Source organism: Lepisosteus oculatus, chromosome 3, assembly GCF_040954835.1.
Source record: "Lepisosteus oculatus isolate fLepOcu1 chromosome 3, fLepOcu1.hap2, whole genome shotgun sequence".
In the NCBI taxonomy this organism is placed as follows: domain Eukaryota; kingdom Metazoa; phylum Chordata; class Actinopteri; order Semionotiformes; family Lepisosteidae; genus Lepisosteus; species Lepisosteus oculatus.
Genome location: NC_090698.1, coordinates 62,267,736 through 62,289,818, shown reverse-complemented (window position 1 = coordinate 62,289,818; position 22,083 = coordinate 62,267,736). Strand labels below are relative to the sequence as shown.

Sequence of the window (22,083 nt, the reverse complement as noted above, 5' to 3'; positions counted from 1 at the left end):
TGCTTTATATGTTGTAGGATAGCTAATATGTGTTAATATATCATAATTTACAGTCATTTCATGAAATCACCAATTTCATATTTGATTGTCAATACCTCCTGAATTAATTGGTGATTTTTTAAGTATGGAGTAGATGTTAGCAGTTTGGGGGTTACTTTTAACTAAATATAACAGATTATGTTGTTTTGTAAAATCCATTACATCATCTATTGCAACAATCTGGGGCAAATGAGAGAAACTCTCTTTATTCACTTTCACACAAAGACAAATATTCTTTAAATTAGGTTCTCTTTTTGTTCTGTGTTTCTTACATTTTTAGTAATTATACAATTAATGAACTTCAAGGAAGGCTTGGTAACTTCTAGTGGCTTCTTCAATGTATTGTCTTAAAAGATTGTATATGCAGAACTACATATTAGTAAATCAGACATTTTGAGAAAAGCATAAACCAAAATGTGGGATTTGAATCTATTTTTGTCCCAGGCTACTGCATTACAGATAAGGTTGAGTCCTCAAAACCCTGGACCTCACCATTTATTTCAATGCAGCTATAATACTGGAGCATAATTAACTCCACAAACTCAAACTACTGAAGCAAAATTAATCTTGTATTGTTCTAGGTTTCCTAGATGCATACAACAAAAGAACACAATATGTTCAACAGGTATGATTACAAATGTGCTTATAATATCTTTATACTGCATATTTATATAAAATATAACTATTGTTAAATATAACTCTATGCTTTAACACATACAGTAACTCTATCAGAATTCATTATGCTATTGAGTCCACTGCTGTAAACTGGGACTGTGGTTACATCCAGTGTGTTGTACCATTTAATTCCCTTCCAGGATTAGATCCAGGTTGCAGCAAACCTTTCCTGGAACACCTGACGTAATGATAATGGATGGATAATAGTGAATTACATCTCTTATCAAACTGAAAACCCAATAAATTAGAGTACATAGACGAGGATATAATTCATGTACACACAGAGGTAATGTCATTTCTTAAAATGTTCTTAGGAAAACTGATTAATACTGCACTTGTGTGTTTCTAATGCACTCACCTTTTTCTTGAAAGTGTTCTTAAAAACATATTGACTTTTTGAAAATGTAATCTAGATTTTACACAATTGCTTTTACTGCTTAACCAGATTACTATACATCCATGCTATTGCAATCTCTTACTTCCCTTTGCTTTTGATGCTAACGGTCCATTTCTGATTACACAATCATATAAAATGATTGTGGTTGTGTTTTAATCTCCCATATCTCTGCTATATTGATTTTGTTTTTGCTACAGCACAACTACCAGTACACACTATTCAAACATCAGCCATGAGCTGAGCACCTTATATTCAACACAGTCTATGTTATGCATTGTACCAAAAATTCTACATTTCTACTAGATATTTTTAATAAAATGTTCAGAAATTATACTGATACTGAACAAGCAGTGTTTTTTCTTCAATTCCCTTACCTGCTCACTCCATTTTTGACAAGGAATGCCAGATGATGTGATGTTGATAAAACCTTGGTAAAATCGTCCTCTATCATTATAACATTTTGCTGTAAAACATTGTAGTACAATACTACTGATTAATGGTGGCAAAGCTCTAAATACATTTGCTATAAACCAAAATGATTTTCATGACTAAAATGAATCTACCATTGAACACATCACTTAGGCTGTGAAAAACATTCCAAACTATTCCAAAATGACAAAAATTATCTTGGGGACAAATATATGAAATGGTTATGTACATTGTATATTCACTATGTATGAAGAACAATCTAATTCTTAGACAAATATGGCAATGTGTTATTGCTGATGTTATAACTGATTACAAATAGTAATTTACTATTAGGGGAAAAACCTAATCTCTGAGTATAAAAAAGAAAGAAAATCAAATAACTTAAGGCACTTACTTGTAACTTGATCTTTCTTGATATCTGGAAAAATTAAAAACACAGGCTAGTTAAACTGCCCTAAAGTTATGTATTTTATACAGGATACAGACTTTAAATCACTCAAAAAGATTTTGAGTAATAAGTGACACTAAGACTTGATTAACTAGGTTTTGCTAAAAGCACAGTAATCAAGGGCATACGAATAGCTCCTTTCTTATAGTAATTACCAGCTTTTTTGTAGTGTCACAAAGAGGACATCTAAAGGCAAATCTAAAACAAAAGTACTGTAATTCATTTCTATATAAAGAATCCTTTTGACTTCATGTTCACCAGCAGAAAAAAATTTTATATCTTCTGTTCATCAGATCTTCACCAGCAGACACAATGGTGGATCTTCTGTACATCAGATTGAATTAGAATTTTAAAAAAGAATGATTTAAAACTATTTGAATTAAATGTAATAGAAAATAGTAAAGAAGCATATAAGCTTAAATCTGTCTACCCTCACCAGCAATTCATTTTTCACCTATCAGATTTGTTTGTATAGTTATTCGTTTTCTCTCTGTGTTTGTTGACTATAGTCTGCCCTGAATATTGTGAGATATTGCCTTTTCTAGCAGTTTCCCTCAGATACTCTTTCTTCACACCACACAGCTTTCACTTATTAGGAAAGGGGAAATAATATTCTTTCCATGTGGCTCTGTAAAATGGGCCAGAACTATTTAGCAATAATAGCTGAATTAAATATTGAAAATTACACTTGGCATTTACTCTTCCTTAGACTCCTTAGAACATTTTTCTATATCAACTACAGTTAACTTCATGACAGTATGAAGAAAACCCTCAACAAATATAATTTCTCAAAAAGACTGTTTTTGTGGACTGTGTTTATGATGTTCAGTAATACAGGAAAACAACATTTTCCAAGAATCTAATCAATGAGGATTTACCTTATCTCTGTTGGATTCTACCAAAGATTATATCTTTGCATCCACTATCACAAAGGTTAGCATGACACTAATTCCCAAGACATATCTCATAACTCACAGGGTAAGAGAAAAAAAAATGATTTATTAAGAATTTTCTGTCTCAACCATAACCACTCTAGTCTGTGCAAAGAATGCTTATCTTATCTGGCTGACTGCAATTTGCAGAACAATGGCACAGAAAATCCAAATAATACAGATATGAAGACACAAGCTGGAACAAGTTTCTACCATCTGCTTGGTTGTACAGTATATGAACCACATCACATCACACATATAAGGTACAGGATAGAATTACCAATGAATGGCACTGCAGTGCACGCTGTCAAATCCATTTCCCTGCTTGGGAGTTGTAAGCAATCAGGTAAAGTGAGTTTCAGGCCTGACAAATATATCCCTTTGCGTGAGTTGTCCTCTATGGAGAGCCATTCTTTGGAACAATAAAGATCCTTCACAGCCATGCAGTGCTCTCTGAAAGTAAGCAATAACAGTTTGCAATGCATCTATCATGTACTGTACTTCAAAATTCAAAGTAAGATTGATGGTATTTGTGGATAAAATGAAACAATATATACCTGTACGGCTGTTCAGTAGGATATTTGCTATTGATTTCCTTGTTTTTTGTTTGTAGTTTTTGAAAGATGTTTCTAAATTCAAGGCATTTGAGATTTGTGTCATGAAGACTAACTAAAGACTATCTCTTTACTTCTGTTTTAATTTACAAAACAGTTACAGTATATCCCACTGTCTAAGATGAAAGACGAATTTCTTTGTAGGGAAATGTTCCTCTTTGCCTCAAAACATTGTCAGCTTTATATCTGCCTGCCAGAAGAGTTACCTGCAGACTGGTTTGGGAGCTGGTCCTAAACCAGATGGATTGCAATCCTGGAAGATGTAATGACATAGAAGGGACTCAGCAGCAGGACGACAGAATGGACTGACAGCATCTAACTCTGCCCAGGCACTCTGAGCCAGAAATTCCTGGGAGTCCTCTGGATCTGAGAAGGAGTAGTTAAAGAATACCAGGGCATCCTTCTGCAGTGATCCTTTGCACACCTGTCCTCGGTACGTGCTGCAGTACCCCGCAGTGCCTTTGTACAGCCTGATTTGGAAGAACACAGAAGAGAATCAGCATACACTACGGACCATGAGTGCCTACTGTTAATTGAATAGCTGTCAAAGAGCTAAAACCAGTCAAATTACATAAACTTAAAATATATTGTTTTGTACAGTATGTTAAAAGGGCAGATTTTCCTAACATCATAGTCTTTGCTTGTGTTAATGGTGATCCTAACACCCCAAATTGAAAGCTTTTTTAATTAATCGTAGCCTCTGGTAGAGGGAGGATTTCCTTACAGAAAAACTTACAAATACAGTAAGATATCTGAATTTGAAAGACTAAATAACCATAAATCCAGTCAGACTTCCAGCATATTATTTTGCTGTCTGTTTAATTGCAGATTAGTTCAGACTTGGTGATTGTTAGTGTCCTGTCTTAGATGTGCTAAATTGTACACAAAATGGCTCTTCTAATAATTATATGTCTGAAACTAATTACATCTCCTGTGTTGGAAATCACAAAACCTTTCTAAATGGCATGTAACTACAGTATGTTGAATTCTCTTTCCTGCTATATACATCATAATTGCTTAATGTTCATTGAACAGTTATAGTAACATCATTTTAAGTTGGTGTAACACAACAGTGGATTTATTCTGTGTTGTTTTGTGTCATGTTTCTATAAATCCAGCTGATGATACAGTATTGTATTTTTGTGTAATTTAGCAGGGTTCTAGTATATTTTAAATCCGTGCAAGGGAGATTGAGCAAAATGGATTGCAGTGCTAAATCTTTTATGTGCTCATTAGGAACTGGTAGGAGTACTTTGCTACTTAATTTTTAATGGAGCTAGGAGATTAGTGCTGTAGTCAGCTGCAGTTTCTCAGCAGCTTAATCATGCCAAGGTTGACAATGAACACTTTAAAATAATTGAATTATTTTGAATAAAAAAGCAGCCAGAGTTAGCAGACATATAAGCATCCCACTGAGTGATATAAAAGCAACTACAATACATGTCTGCCACTGAAAGAAGAGACACATTTGCACTAAGCACAGCCCTGCTGTTGAGAACATTGTTTTGATGGCAAGATGAGACACCTGATGTTGTAAAGTATATTCCTATATTGTGCAGTGAATAATAGATGAGCTAACGAAAAGATATAATTAATAATCAAATATCATCACTTTATGTTTTTAAATAGACAAAATGTGCAATTTAATTGCCATAATGATTTCCATATCTCTGGAATTGACAACATAATTCACCCAATCTTTGCTGTTTTTTAATTTGCTGTTATTTCAGCAGTTTGGACCCTTTATAATAGATGTAGTATGACCTTTTGATATGCATTGATAAAGGAATTAACTTTACAGATTGTGAACACATTCACCAATGATATTATTATTACTAGTCCTTTACAGAATTCAAATGTGTGTAATACTGTATGAACTACTAAATATTAGTACATTGTTCAAATAATTTAAATTGGCTGTATGAAATGAATCACAGCAAAACAAATTAGCTAAACAATTTGAGGTTTTATAAAAAGTAATTTATAAAAATCTCATCTGTAAATTAGCAGGCATAGTAAGGTAAAAGCTGCATGAGGTACAGCTTTTATTTCACTCTTTAACTTCACAGGGATTCACATATTTTATCTTGCGGAGAAGCTTTAATCTTTTAAACCTATTACTCCATCTAGTGAAAACAATAAGTCTTGTTGTGCGGATCTCATTGTGCTGATCTTGTTGATTTTGTTTTCCCAACAGAAACCTTCCACAAAATCAATTGTATGAGGTAATCAGTTTAACAACATTCTTTAATTGGTATGTATAGGTATAAATATTCTCACTATTACTGAGGTAGGCTTTTCATGAGTTTTAAAAAGTGAAAATGTATACTTCTCTGGAATGTAGTAATAAGCATTTCTGACTTTTACTGTACTTTGTGAGTTACTGCATTTTTTAAGTATCCTATGGTGGCACTTATAATCTAATTTAAGATGGGGATTTTCTTTAATGCATAGACTGTATATACAGTAACTACCCATTAAAATTAGCTCTGGTTCACTGAAGGGTAATTATAGAGGAGTCTACATACAGTACAGTATATGTTCAACATATAACCATAGGGTAATTTCAATTACATGGGCATGTGATTTCACAGAATAAGTCAGTCTTTCTTTTTTCAAATCATTTAAATTTAAATGATGTTCAGAAATAAAAATATGATGTTTTTGACTTTATCATATTAAATAATTGTTCTAGACCCTTAAAAAATAAAATACCAAAAGCATTGTTCTCTAAAGTGTAGATGTTTAGCAACCAGATTTTTTGGTAGTGACATGCAGTAATTAATGTCAAACATGTTACACAGTGTGCTAATATAACATCATTGGTGTTTTTAAACCTTTGATCATTTTAAAGAGGACATTTTGTTTCTTAATTAAAAAATAGATTTTTTTTCCAGATAACATTCTCAGATGATGAGCTTTACAGTAAAACTGATATGTTAAATATGACTATGTTCACAAACCAACTTTATTATCACTGTTTCTACATCCAAATTTTTATGAGAGAATTCCACTGTTTTGTTTTTTCTGAATGCTGTATTTTTTTAAAGAGCACAAACTTTGTCAATACCCTAACAATTTATAAAAGAAAATCTATTAATTTATACAAAGAACAAAAAAATGTTTTAAACAAAAGCTATGATAAGTTTTATGGATAAACAAAACATTGTCAACAGTGTTACTGCCATAATTCACATAACATAATTCACATAACATGATGGAAGCTGATAAAGCACTTTTTAAAAATAATAGCTTGAAGACAGACATATTCTGAAACTTAAAAGCTTTGCCTTTAATTGTCCATTTTTACTAATTGGGTGCATTATATTGCTTTGGTGGATAGTTTGAATAGTAAAGGATGTCAGCCAGACAATCTAATACATACTGTAAAATCATCCTCATCCTGTAAAGTCATATTTTACTTCTCTAAAAAAACTGCTTACCTCCATTCTATTGGGAAGTCACAAGGTCCGGCAGAGACAATAGACAGAAAAGAGCAAAAGAAGAAACGCAGTGTTAAAGAGTTTTCCCCCATGAATGAGAGAGAATGTTGTCCTAACAGTAGTGCAGACCCTACCATTGAGTGAAACAGCCTGGGAGTGTGTGGGAGGTCTACGAATGGAACAGGTGTGATTTTTAACAGGAGTGCAGGCCCCAGAATTACGAGGGCCAGAAGGCAGAGATGACTGTGACAGGGGTGGACAAATTGCTACTGTCTGTGATAACAATTGTGAGGTAGCCACGTTTTTCTCACAGTTGCCCTTTTCTTTCTGCTTTTTCTGTCACAAAAGCTGATCCACTGAAGCAAATTGCTGATTGGTCAATCTGTTTGCGTTTGCTATTGGGCGAGAATTTACAATAACTCACTTAATGGTAGGTGCATTCTTCAGAGTCCCAAAGCTTTTCAATTTTGCCCTTTTTTTCTGTGCATCCTCCAGTGTTATTTAATAACTCATCCATTCATTAGAATGTCCATATTAATGATATTTGCACCATGTTTCTGAACACAAACACCAAAAAAGTCTCCAGGTGGGAGTAGATGTCTATCTTGTGTATCCTTTGCAAACATATTATAAAAGCAGCAGAATAATTATATCATGCTCAAATTTGACAATACTATCGATGAAAATCCTAAATGTGATCTGTACATAACACGTGTAGCAGGCTCTCTGTGCACACACATACAGTAGCATATACCATTAAATACTGTTTGTGGTATGCAGGCACTTGCCATGAAATTTAACAGCTGTAGGCAAACTCCTATAGTTTCCTGTAGTGACACAAGGTCAATCACATTCATAAGGAGATCAAAGTGGATTAGAAAACATTCTTTATCACTCCATGTTTAAAAGTTTAGGTATGTAATCCTGGATGTGCTTTTTTGTTGGGAATGTATTTGATCTTCGGTGGTTGTCTGAAAGTCAATGGAATAACATTCTTCATGACTTTGGTATCCTTTTTTCCTCAAACAAATCACTGATCTGAAAGGAACACTACACAGGACCATTAACTTTTGACTGATAAGTAAATGCTACTAAGTTTTTCTTTCCTTACCCAAGATTGTAAGTTTTGCAGTGGCCTTTACTGTGTTGGCACCTCCACTATGTCTGTTGGTGGCCAGACAGGTGTAAAGAGCAGGCTTGCTGACAACAACTCGTAGTACAGAATTGATAACATCTCCAACTAATGTCTCCTCTACTGATGCACCTGAAATCTGACATAAAAACACATTCAGATTAATGCTGAATTTGCATCAATCACATTCTTGCAATTATGTTTTCAATCTGTCCAAAGTCAAAAACATGAAAGTAGTAGAGCAAGTAATTCAAATTTAAAATGCATTAGCAATGTTTTAATGGATCGAATTGGTTAATTTTGAGTAAGCAAGTGTGACCGAATCGTAATCATTTACTCCATCTCATTCATGGCTGACCTGGAGTTGATATCTTCTGTGCTGCCATTTTTTATTTTTGAAGCCAAAGTAACTTTAAAAATGTGTGAGTAGATAGCCCAAGGGAGTTTCTTTTTGTGGATGGTACTACCCAAAACAAAAGGATATTTCTTACAGTATCATTCCTTCTGCTAAAATGTTGATTAAATCTTTCATTCATAACCTGGTTAAATAACCATGTACTGTACTTGTCCAATTACAGTGTACATCTGCATATAAATCTTCAGTGTAATTAATTAAAAGGGCAGGCTCCTCTACAGCAAATGTTATGTCGTAGGTCACCAATGCTGACAAAGAGCATTTTTGCTTTTAATTATTTTATAAGAGACATGTAATAAATGAATGAATTAACACAGTACTGAAGAACTATATGGGCCCAACTCAGACCAGCTTCAGACACAAGGGTCATTGGACACCTCAGCTTACTACTTACGAAATGAAGCCAGTAATACATCAAATATAACAGCTGGTATTAATTAACACCTAGTTCTTAAGCGCAGCTTAGGGCAGCCAAGAGGGTAGGGCAAACTACTGTATTTCACAACCTATGTTTACTGTATGTTAATTAAATATATATTTTTAGATAACTTCTTATAGGATAATCAGAATTATGTTTGTATCAATTACATCCAAAGCTGAATCAACTTTGCTCATGTCTCCAGGATTGGTCCTTGTGCTTTGCTACAGTGTCTCCCCAGCTTCAATCCTCACCTGTATGACCATGGACTTTGTTTGCCTGCACCAGTATAGGCCTGCTACTCCTTTCCAGAGAGCCCAGTCCCCACTGGTCTCAGTAACGCCCAGCTCTGGGCATTATCAGTATGATTACAGGCTGCCCAACTGAGAAACCTATTAGAGTCCCAGCTCGGGAGTGTGTCATTAAAAATTCTTGGTTAAAAAATGAATGTACAGTAGGCTGTTGCCAGAAATTAAGACGAGTAACTAGTGTCTTAAAACAACACATCCTTATTTTGAGCATTAGGCCAGTGTTTAAGATTACAGAAATGTATCCATTTACTTTTTAAATACCATCATATGAATAAATATATTATCTAATACAAAATAAATGTAGAATATGTAAAGTATAATATAGAATATATAAAAATGTTCTATATTACACTTTATATAAAATTCTGAAATAAAATTTGATGTGAAAAAACAAAAATGAAACCAATGGCCAATATATATATGGTATATTTCATATTTATAGTGATATATTTTCATTTGTGTATTCTCTAAATAGACTGAAGCAAGATTCTTTTTATAGCTGTACTGAAGTAATGAATAATCCCTTCTTCAGCTCTCTAAATATTATATGTTGTGCTGTTTTTATCTATGATCTGACATTAATCCTGGAAGGTTATTAGTTTAAATAGCTGGAAAGGTGTTGATGGTCTTGGCAAACAACTGCAGCGTTGTCTTCAACTGGGACTTAAATATCACAATAAATATCTGAGATGTATGATGTGTGATATTATGTGCTCTCATGGGTGCAATGTTACAGTCACCATAATTGTAAAGCTGAGAGTGCACTTGTTTTTGCACACCTGTTAATGGATAGTTTGCCCATATACAGTATGTATAGACAAACACTGTTTGATACAATACAGCATCAAAAATCAGATCTCACAAAATGTCTTTGTGATTTTGAAATAATATTAACTCCTTGCATTTTATAGAGTGCCTTTTAATCCCAAAGCACTTTACACATGAGGGGATCCACAACATCCACCAGGGAAGTATAGCACCCGCATGGGAAAGAGCAGAACACAATATGCACCAAGAGCCCCATTACATGACAGATCACACAGAGATGTAAGAAAGTATTTAATCAACTGAATCAATGGAGAAATTGAGGTTAGCCTCATTTTATAACCCCCAAACAAAAGGTAGCACTACAACAATCCTACTTTTCTGAACCGTGCCACGGAATGTTTAATGAACAAGAAGTCAGATTGAACTCTCATCAGCTGAACAGCACCTCCACTGCACAGTCCCCTCAGTCACCACACTGTTGAACTGTCTTAGGAATTCCTGTCCAGACAGAAGAGTGTCACCGACCTCCAGCACTTTTTATTATTTGCAAATCATCGGCAACATTGTTCACTCTCTTTTTAAATATTTGCACATATCTTATAGTTTTTATTATCTCCTTATGACCTACCTGTGACTTAACTCCTACTGATACATACGGTATTTATATCAATATTTTGAAGACCTCAAATAAGTATCACTTTTCATATATTGTTTACATAGACTAAACAAATTCAAGTGTTTGTATCTGTCATCAAAACTTGTCAGTACTGAAATAAGTGGAGTTACTATTTAGCTGCCCTGCTCTATGGTATGTATTTTCTTTACGTGAAATGGAGACCAGAAGTAAAAACTATTCCAGATGGAACATACAACTCCATTATATAGTGTCTTCAATCATACCCACCCAGTTTTCAGATACTAACAAACTTTAATCTACAATTCACAGAATTTCTCAATTCTGAGACACTTATTTTAGAATTTTCATTTACATTTTTATACACAACAAAAGATGCTGTGCAACTAATATTCACTTGCATTTATTCTGTCATTTTACAAGGGATTGTGTGGATTTTCAATGTAGTTTGTGCGTTTTGCTCTGTTCCCTCCTTTCTTGTATCACCAAATTGCTTTCTATCTGACTGATCCATGTTGTTCTGGGGTAGAATACACTTCAGGTTTTATTTTTCACACTAAAAGCTATTTGTTTTTGCAAATGGATCTTGCATAAAACAACTTCAAAATAAAAAAAGTCAACAATTATTCTCTTCTTGATGTATTACATTTTTCTCTATCAGCATTTGGCATTTTTGTTATGTTGCCAATAAATATAGTGGAGTGCTCTTACAACAGTTATACAACACAGTCAAAATGCTGTATTAATGCACAATTAAGAATATGTATTATCAATATACAGTATATATTAAACAACATTACTCCTGTATGTAGTTGTGAAATTACATAAAATTCATTGAAACAACAGAACAATATAAAGTTGAAATAATGTAAATTTGGAAACATTATTAATAATGTTAGTTACTGTATAACTAACAAATAGTAATGTTGTAACAGATAGTAATGTTGCTACAGCACTGGGTAATAATGTAACCTTGTATGTGTACCTGTATGTCAATTACAATTTACAATGTTAATTTACAACATTTTCACAATACCCACGGGAGTCTACAAATCTGGACTGCAACAATGTGAAAGTTCTTTGCATGTTGCATGAACATTTTGTGGTTAGGTGCAGTATTTTTACTAATGTGCATTTTATTGTTCAGCCTGAACTTGAAAGAACAAATGTACTAGTACAGAGCCACACAGGACCACATTTCTCACTTTTTCAGTATCACACGATGATCTTGTCTAGAATATAATAAATTGCTAAATTTATAGGTACTCACTGTGTTCCCATTTTCTAGCCATGTTATTGTAGGAACTGGGTTACCAGTGGCATTACATTCCAATGTTACTTCTGTTCCAAAGGGAACTTTTTTTTCTTTTGGAACTTTTAATATTCTGGCTGGAGCTACAAAAAGACACAAATGAAGAATTTACTAAACAGAGGAATAACTACTCCAACAAACACATAAATGTATTACAGTACATAAGGTTAAGTGTTTTGCAAAGATATCTTTAAAAAGTTAAAACAGACAAATTATATCTTATCTCATTGTTTTTTTACTTTTAACATATTTAAAACTACTTAACAAAAGTATTCAATACACATTCATTTTTTTATATATTACCTTGCTAAACAGAAAAAATAAAAAGCAGATTTAAAAAACTCTCCACATAGACAATTCAAAAATTTAATAAATGATTTCCAAGGGAAATTATCTGTTTTGAAATTATAACACTTCAGATTCACTGCTGTTACTCTTGAGCAATATAAGAACGTGTAATGCAAAACACAAGGCCTATTTTACATTTATGGCATAAACAATGAGTACTTTAAGTAGAAAATATTCATTATTCCACTTTAACAGACTCCACAGCTCCTGGTTTTCATGTTTTCCTCTCAGGCTATTTTCACATCATTTTGTTTTAGAAACAATAATTTTTGAGAGACATTTCCCATTCCATCAATGCCTTCTATTGTGCTTTTAATGGTGCTTATTCTCGAGGCACATGGACTTATAAAAAGTAACTATAACTGGGAAAGGCACAAACATGTGTTTGTTAAAATAATGGCCCCTAGAGCCTTTTTTGCTTCAATGCTTAAGAAACCTATGCCAACTCTTGATGATAGGATTAGCTGTTGCAAACAAATTGTTAAAATTATTAACATGGATATTAAATATATTAAAATTAATAAGAATTAATAATTATACTTATATAGCTCTTTTCTGGATACTCCAGTAAAAAAAGCACTTTATAGGTAATGGGGACTCCCCTCCACCACCACCAATGTGTAGCCCCCACCTGGATGATGCAATGGCAGCCAAATTACAGTATGCTCACCACACACATCACCATGTTAGTATGCTCACCACACATCAGCTATCAGTGGAGAAGAGAGAAGTCAATTCATAGTTAGGGATTATTAGGGGGCCATTATTACCATTATTTTTAGTGTTGTTGACTATGGAGTGTGTCTCCTGCATTTCACATTATGATTGCACTGTTCAGGATAAGTAGAAAACTTGTTTGCCCAGCTGCAGGTGATCAAAAGAGGTTGCCTGGTGAATTACTCCAGGATAGAAAGATAACAAATATAGAGCAACAGAGAAGGCAATAACGGAAGAGGTAACACCAGCACCAGCTTTTCCTCAATGCTTGTGCCTTGCAAGAGGACTTTGTTCTGATCAGTCTGGTTGTCAAGGTTCTGGCTAAGTAATCTGAATCTTATTTTAGAGTGTCTGATGCCCTAGTTATTTTAGGAAATTTTGATTTCCTGTGGTGTGGAATCCTCAGACTAAAATGTTGTCTCCTAGTTTGGAGATGCATTTTTAGACACTGGAGACTGACTCCCATTCACTTTTGGGCATCCATGTTGTAGGAAGGGAGATTTAGTTCTGAGTTGTACTCCTTTATGGGGAGTCAGGGTTTATTCCTCTTAGGCACTGCATAATGTTTTAAGTTACAGGGGTAGCACTCTGAGTCTCTGAGCCTGTAAATACTGTATGCATTATAGAGTAACTGTATGTTGTTTATGTTGTGTAATGTGTCTTGTATACTGTAGGTTGTGTGTTATTGTTTTGTTAATACATATTTTCCTGTTTAAGTTTGACTCTGATTTATTACTTTTTCACTAAAGCTGTGTAACAGAGAATATAAAGTCAACTCAGAAACCATTTTGTCATGTCGTGTCTCAAATTTTACCCTACTGCTCAAGTACTGTATATTTTTATTTAATCACTCATGCAAACATTATTATTTTTGGAATTAATTTGTAATACTGGGATATATGAGATAAAGTAAATCCTTTAAAAATCAGTACATTTTAGATTCTCGTACGACCATTTCAACTATTATTTTAGTGCATTACTATGTACCATTTGTGAAGAATATGTGACATTTATTTGTTTCATATTTTATTTATAAGTGAAAATTAACCATTCATTCCAATACAATTACATTAAATTTGGTCTGTAGGTGCCTTTAGTATGAATTCAATAGACATGGATTTAAGTGCTAAAGTGGCAAAGGACTCATTTGACAACAGTAAGTAATTACAAATAATTATATTTTCCATCCTAATATTCATATTACTTTAATTAAAATAATTTTAAATCCTTTATTTCCTGGATTTTCATGTTTCTCACCTACCAAGAAAATATCCTCTGTAAAATGAAATTTCAATTGATTGATACCCAATAATTTCTCCAAATAGATTCAATTTACTGAAAAACTGTCTTTTATACCAAAAGCACAATCTGAATACTGAGCTAGGAAAATTAATACTGTAAAACCAGAAACAACTGATTTAAAGACAAAGATCTCGGAACATACCTTGCACTTCAATGGTTGCAGGTTTAGAGAATGCAACTCCAAAGCTGTTCTTTGAAACACAACGATACTGCCCTGCATCCTCCTTTTGAATATCTTGAATTTTTAAAGAACCAAAATCCAGAATAGATATACGATCATTGCTCTGCAAGTAAAAGTAAACAAATACACTTTTTAAAATTAGGTTTTACAAAATGAGCAATTTGTTTTTTTTTCCTTTTGTATAGTATACCCTTGGTTTACCAGTAATCATCTCAATTACCCCGTATACCCCAGTTCGATATATTTGTTTAGTTTCTAATCAGTCTTGGTAAAGCATTGACAAGACAACAAACTAATAATTTATAATAGGTACAGTAAGATTTAAAGTATAATTAGAGGGACTCTATGGCTTACAATTACAATATTCAGTCCTTTAGACTTTCTGTAGTCCCAGACATTTCTACTGTGCCATGAGACAAGGCCCCAAAGGTTGGTTGTGCCCATACTGCATGATGAGCCCAGATGATATGTCTCTAGAGATTTCTATACCTCAAAGAAACTAGTCAGAGGCACTAACCCTTTCTAAAAGCTAGCATGTGTTTATGATAAACTAATCACATGTGCTCTGTTGCCATGGTACTGTAACTGTTCCCATACTGTATGTTGTATTATGAAAAAAATCAAAAGAGTTTATGATAAATACTATTTCAAAGCTCAGATAATTTAGTAATTATTCACAGACATACTGTAGCTCTCAACCCTCATAGTTACTCAAACTTATCTTCTGCAAAGTACCTCACTCCACATAACATCGAGTGTGTCTGGCTAGTCCTGATCAAGGATGCAAAATCTGGGGTATGTAAAGTATTGTGGGTTTAGTTGAATTCTTGCTGATGACTCAGAAAGCTTGGGTTAAATTACTGACTAAAGATGGAGGCTTATTGTCCTTGAAGCTAATATTCTGACTTCCATGAACTGATAGGATGACATCCTCAGATCAGCAATTTGTTACTGGCAAACAACTGAGCCAGCAAGATGGCTTAAATAACCTCCTATCATTCGTAAGTTTTTTATGTTTCTGGGAAACAAAGCAAGAGCTATTCGTCTGAGATATACAAATCTATAAAAGTTTCCCTGCCATTCATTGGGTGTGCTTGTTCATCAAATAACACATGTGTATGTAGCTTTTCCAGCTTTAATGAAACATTATTTTTATAGTAAGCAGAGCTTTAGTGCCTCATGTTTATTTGGAGTGTGACTAGAATTGTGTTTTATACGTTAGAATAGGTTGCTTGGCTGAACATCTCTTTACTTAATGAATCTTACAAATCAGTGATTCAAACTTCAAAGAAGAATGCAAACTGCTTTAAAGAACTAACACTTATTAAACCCAGTCCTTAAAGAAAAAAGTGTACATTAGTACAGTAAAGTTACTTTCTTTTCATAAGTTCTTCAGTCGTGCAGACTTAAAGACTCAAAGATTCTTGCATTTCAGAAGATTCCATGCTTTACACTGCTATTGTATTGGCTTTTATTTAATAAGCACAGTCTATAATCTAGTGTATAATAAATCACTGCTGAAAACAGAACCTAAAACTAAAATACTGTAGTTCTCTTACTGTAACTTTCAAGGAGAAAAGCAAACATCCAGAAGTTACCTTTACTAGATCTTCACCCTTGATCCAAGATATCTCTGGTTTGGGGTTACCCAGTGTGATACATGGTAACACGGCCTTTGACCCAATAAGTAAAGTAATGTTTGTGGGATGCCGTTTTATCTGGGGTTCTGAAAGACAAATACAGTGTTTGTCATTAGAATATATTGTGTAATGTGAAATGTCTGGAGATCCTTACCCTGTTGATACAGTTTAAGAATTGTTTTATTCCTAAATCATGAAAAACAGGTTTGACACCAGCCTCTTAACAGCTGACATTTATATAGTGTAATTTGTCAACAAACATTATACTGTAAATGTGAACCTTACATTCTGTGGAAAGTGAAGTTTACAACACGATTGTGTTAGGGAAATTGGTTTACAACAAACACAAAGCTATAGTATCTTTAAAAAGCTTTAGCAATTCTACACCTTGATTGCCTTCTCCACAGATGTGAGATACACCAATACATTAATAGCAATTAAACACAAAATCCATATTTCAGTAGCTACAGTATATGCTAAATACATCTTTATATTTATATGTATCGCCTTGTGCAAATGATCTTCTTTAACTGCATAGCATATGCCACCTTTTATATAGTTTATTGCCACCTTTTATTTCACTTACTCATCTTCAGTTGTAGGGCTCCACAGCTTTTGGCAGATTCTCCTACTCCATTACGAGCAGTGCAACAGTACTCTCCACTATCTGAGTCCTTCACATTGGGAATGATCAACATTTGGCCATTTTCCTTGGTGACATAACGAGAATCAAAATTTCTGTTCCAAAAAAAATAGTAATTGCAGATAACACACAGAATATTTCCAATGTGCTGTACAGTGTGTTAGGTTATTTCAATACACACAAGGGCCTGGATCACATCAAAATTTTGGCCAACTCACTAAATGCACATTCCTATTGGTCACTTGATGGCAATTTTCTATTTGGCCTAGGCAGCTTGTATGTAGCCAATTGAATGCTGTCATCAAGTACTCGGTTTGGAATTTTGTCAGGTGGGTTTTGGGTTGTAGTTTTAATTTAGTAAAAACATATAAAATAAAAAGGCACAAAAAACATTGGGAAATAAATCAATTTTCATTGACAAGCCCATAGTGCTGTGTGACTAAAAAAGAAACTAATTTATTTCAGTTCTTGTAACAAAATAAGAAGGGTGATAATTTAAAATCCATAGAGATGGTGGTTAAAATATCGTTATTGCCATTGGATTACAAAATCTTAGCAAAAGCAATCCAGTATAATCACTCTTATTAAAGCCTGTTATGTCAGAAGCATAAAGAAAGCAGGAATTGCTTAAATTGCTTACTTTACCAGCATCTTACAGGCAACATATTAACTACATATAAAATAATAATAAAATATTTTATATACAGTAGATACTTTAAAAAACATTACATGAACAAAAACTAAAACTTATAAAGGGTTGTAAGGAACACTTGTGAGTAGCAATTATTTTCATTATTAGACCATCTTTCTGTTGGTACATAAGGACTTAGTTTTGAGGGATATGAAACATCATGGAATTAGGTCTCTGGAATTTGGAATATTTTTGGTCTTTAAGAATTAAAAGTTCAAAAAAGATCCTTGAACATACATGTAAATGCTGTATGTCTAGATAGAGATAAAATAATTTACTTCTGAATGGTTAACCATGTACAGACACTACCTATTGCATTTTTATCATATTATTTGCATGTCCTAATTAATATTACCTCTCCTGTAATTAATACTAGTGCTGGCAGTAATAGCATTATTAAAGCATGTCAATAAAACCTATACAGTATATTTCCTTGACATGTTTTATGAATATTCTGGATAGTGATTTAGAATATCTTGAATATGCCCAAGAAAACCATCTATCAATTTTCTAACTGCTTTAAAAAATACGTGGCTTGCAAGGGAGCAAGCTCCAGGCAGGATGCCTCAGGATGGGATGCCAATATACCTATGTAAAAAAGGTATAAAGTTACTTAATTTACTAAACAATTGAAGCCGGGATAAGAGAGCTACTGTACATCAATGTCTATGTATTTCCCATGTTAATGTATTCAAGACAAGAAAAAATAAATTTCCTAAACATATATCACATAATCTATCAAGTATGTCCTTACCGAATGTGAACATTATTACGAGTCCATGTAATTTCAGAAGGAGGGTACGAATCCACTTCACATATAAAAGTGGCATTCTGCTCCAACAGCACGTCCACAGTTTCGAGAAGGGTAGTGATGCGAGGGGCTGAAAAGACATAATGTACTAATAATATTACAAATTAATGAGAAAAACGTACAAACAGTATTAGAAATGATATATAATGTTAGTCAAATAAATTAAGTACATAAATTATAGTTAAGAGACTGTTGTCATATAATATTTATACAATATTGAATGCAGTCATGAATCTGGCTTCAAGTGAGCTGACATGGAGAAAATCAGGCATCTTATGCTTTACAGATTTACAAAAATCCTCTTTTTACAGTACAGTATGTCTCCCTTAGGTAGTCTATATATTTATTTTAAATATCCTAGTTAATCAAAGATTTGAAGCAATCTGTCTATAAAACAAAGATTTCACATTAAGGTCTGAGATCCTGTCTTGATACCATGGGATTTGTCTCCTACTGACCTAAAAGTAAATTCATACCACCTTATCATATCGCTTCTCTTTTCTCGTCTGATCTTTCCGTCTCTCATATGTTCGAGTTAGCGTTAACATCGCCATAAAATCCTGCCAAGTATCATCAATTAGGTAGACTGTTTAAAAATGGAGTCAATGCATTTAGACTACATATGGAGATCAGCTGTACCTCTTCACCTGGGGCTCCCACAAAAGGCACTTTTACTCTTTAAAATGATTCCAAGATGCAGCTACTGTATAGTTTATCTCTGATTTCTCATTGCTATAAAGTGCATATGTTGTGCTTATTGGAATAGTCTACATACTTCAGGCACTATTTCAGAGTTATATTTCTTGTACTCTAGAACACTTAAACTGCTGTCAAAATACTGTAATTCACAATAATAAAACAGTTGAGGCTACTCGAGCAGAGTGTAGTATATTCAGTTTAGATTCTGGGTCATTTCCACCAGGACTGAAATGAAAGAAGAACTGTTAAGGATCCAGGTGCAATTTGGAATAGCAATTTAGGAGCAGGGATATTATATTATGCATGGAAAACAGTCCTGTAAATGCTGTGCTTGGAAGTTTCTTAACATTGTGAAAATAATTTAGTTAAGGACTATAAATGCAACAGAGGCCTAAAAACAAAAAATATTTTAAAGGAAAGCAAAACTGATCCAAAAATGAAGTTTTGTTTTCAAACTTTAAAATAATACAAGTACTGTATATGGTGTCTTCCCCTTGACTTACTGTACAACAGTGCAAGCAAAAATAAATCGTTGGCTAAAAGGCTTACAGACTGAACGACAATTTGTGATGCACAAGGCAAAATATTTTAAATACTGATATATCAGCAAATAGAAATAAGAACACCTGACAAAATTAAATTGTTCAAATCTTGTTCAAGTCTAAATTTAACATGAAAGAAAACACATGATAAAACTTGAAGGCTGAGAAAAGCATAATAGGAGCACAAAATCTGACTATGCTATGCTGTACAGTATACAGTATTTTACTCTTGATGTTGAAGACATTGTAAACAATTAAACACTGAAGGCAGTGCACAATACACTTTTAAAACAAATGGTGTATCTGACTTTCTAAGATGTCCATGGGAGTAAACTAGTTAAGTCCTAACTCAGTATATTTCACTTGTTCAACATCACAGAAACAGCTATTGTCACTTGTTGAATGTATGGACTGAATTGTTCTACAAACAGGATTTGTGCATTATGGGAAGAAGAAAAAGACAGCTGGAATCTATGATTCAGGACCCCATTTTAGGTTTCACTCTGCAAACTACAAGATTAAGACCTACATTTGAAAGAGTTAGGGCTGGCAAAGACATCAAGTTCAGAACAACTGCTTTGGCAGCTTAGTAAATATAAAAAATGAAAGAATGTCCAGACAAGCCTTTTGTTTTGGACAATGGTGTCTTTCTGAGACCTTCAGAAATAAAGCAAGTGAAAGGAGTTGTGCAACACCAGATCATTAGTAGGCACAGTCTTCATTGTGTGATTAAACCATGATGAAGTGCAAGATTAATTCTTTTTGTATTTGTGTCACAGTATTTTGGATGCATTTATAGAAACACAAAAATAAGCCTGAAAAGGTTTCATTGTGATATACCACAATGAAGAATTTTGCAATTCTGGAACACTCTTGTTTCTATATTTGGGTCAGTATGACCTTTGAGACTACTGACTCACAGTCTTCTTAGATCACCTCCATTACAATGACCTCTCTGATGCACTTAGACTTGAATGACGTCTGCTTGTGTGGACATGCGCTGTCTGTCTCTGTGTGTTACATTTGGTGTATTCTAACATTCTGTCCCAAGACACCGCTTTTTAACCTTACTCGTACTGTACATTTCATTGGCACAGTCTCCTGTTCTGCCCCCACGTTGACAGGCAGATCTACTTGATAATTACTCCTGGATGCCCCCCTGCAATCTCCACATATTTAGAATTGTGTTTATATAGTAATTTACAACAGCTGACTGACAGAAAAATTGACTGGAAGATTCCAAAACTATACTTGTCTTGTGTATGAGTTCTGGGACGCTGGGATTGATTCTATATATCTCCATATGTAATACAGGAAAATGGGGTATATTGCTGGGGATTCATCATGAGGGTGACTTTGGGAGACCTCCACACATAAACCTTGATGTTGCTGCTAATTTTAGAGTCTCAGAGAAAAGTATACCATTTTCAGTAGAGTAGGCAGTAAGACCTGCTCATGCTCTGTCTGTCCTTGTTGTTATAATTTAAGGAAAGAAAACATTTCTAGAACTGTGAATCTCCATTCTTATATGTAGCAGCAGCATCATGTAGCCTGATCTCTTCAGAAGCCAAATAAGGCTAGACCTTCAAAGAAAACCAGGTTGCTGCTGGAAGTGGTGTTGGTGGACCAATCTTCCCTCTGGCTAATGCTAAAGGAATCTCACTATTTGTTCATTACATCGCAGGGGTGTTAAAGCCTGTATCTTGGATAAATTCTAATTCACACACTGTAAGTCTCTCCAGAACTGTGTTAGAATCTGTTAGAATACAGATCAGCTTGGCATTGGCACCTGTATTTTTGGTCCCTTCATCACGGTATCTTGCTATTTTTCTACTACAATGATTAGCATAGTACGTTTATACAGTACATTATAAGAGATTCTCTGTGAACATAAGTAGCCTATAATCTCTTCTTTGAAAAAGAGCCTTTCCTCTTCCCCAAACTATGTTCTTGTTTTCCCCAATCTCTGAAGGACAATGCTTTATGTTTCAATTGCAGTGAACTTATCAAGTTGTGACCTTATTAGACTACCTTTGATCTTATATACCCCTTATTGGAAATTCTCTATCAACCCAGCATCTCTTATAGTATTCAGCAATACTTGGCAGTTGCTACAAGTGAGAATCCAAATGTGGCCTAAACACCATAATGTCATCTAAACAGAAGGATGCATATGTTGCACAGGGATGAAGGAGCTTAATCATAATCCTCTGGAAGGTTGCAGAGGCTCCAGGCAACCTGAAAAGAAACATTGTGTAACAGGTGTCAAACTAAGATACCTCATTTAGCCACCTACCCAATGTCCAGAGTCAGCAAATTGATTGCTAGAATAAGAAAGGCCACCCCGGACCTCAATATGGGCTAACGGCACATACACCTTGCCAAGGCCACCAAGCCAAAAGAGGCTTTTGTTTTGCTCCCATCAAACAGTGTTGCCATTCAGGCTGCTTGTAGCCTCCGACTTGACTATATGCAACCCGACTGCATTATATTACATTCTCATTCTTTGAGGTTGTTTCTTTGAAATGGGAGGGGCTGACCT

At 34.1% G+C, this 22,083-nt stretch overlaps 1 protein-coding gene across 1 annotated transcript in view; it reads right to left on the bottom strand.

The window, feature by feature from the left end:
* The window catches only part of musk (muscle, skeletal, receptor tyrosine kinase), a 43,760-nt gene that overhangs the window by 16,211 nt on the left and 5,466 nt on the right, over nucleotides 1-22,083 (bottom strand). Inside the window, exons 2-12 of the mRNA XM_006626624.3 lie at nucleotides 18,244-18,370; nucleotides 16,742-16,893; nucleotides 16,114-16,241; nucleotides 14,477-14,618; nucleotides 11,926-12,050; nucleotides 8,089-8,248; nucleotides 6,978-6,984; nucleotides 3,741-4,004; nucleotides 3,201-3,373; nucleotides 1,935-1,958; nucleotides 1,486-1,574 (exon numbers count right to left, since the gene is read on the bottom strand). Coding sequence (XP_006626687.2) covers nucleotides 1,486-1,574; nucleotides 1,935-1,958; nucleotides 3,201-3,373; nucleotides 3,741-4,004; nucleotides 6,978-6,984; nucleotides 8,089-8,248; nucleotides 11,926-12,050; nucleotides 14,477-14,618; nucleotides 16,114-16,241; nucleotides 16,742-16,893; nucleotides 18,244-18,370 — 1,391 coding nt within the window. The remainder of the gene's footprint in view (nucleotides 1-1,485; nucleotides 1,575-1,934; nucleotides 1,959-3,200; nucleotides 3,374-3,740; nucleotides 4,005-6,977; nucleotides 6,985-8,088; nucleotides 8,249-11,925; nucleotides 12,051-14,476; nucleotides 14,619-16,113; nucleotides 16,242-16,741; nucleotides 16,894-18,243; nucleotides 18,371-22,083) is intronic.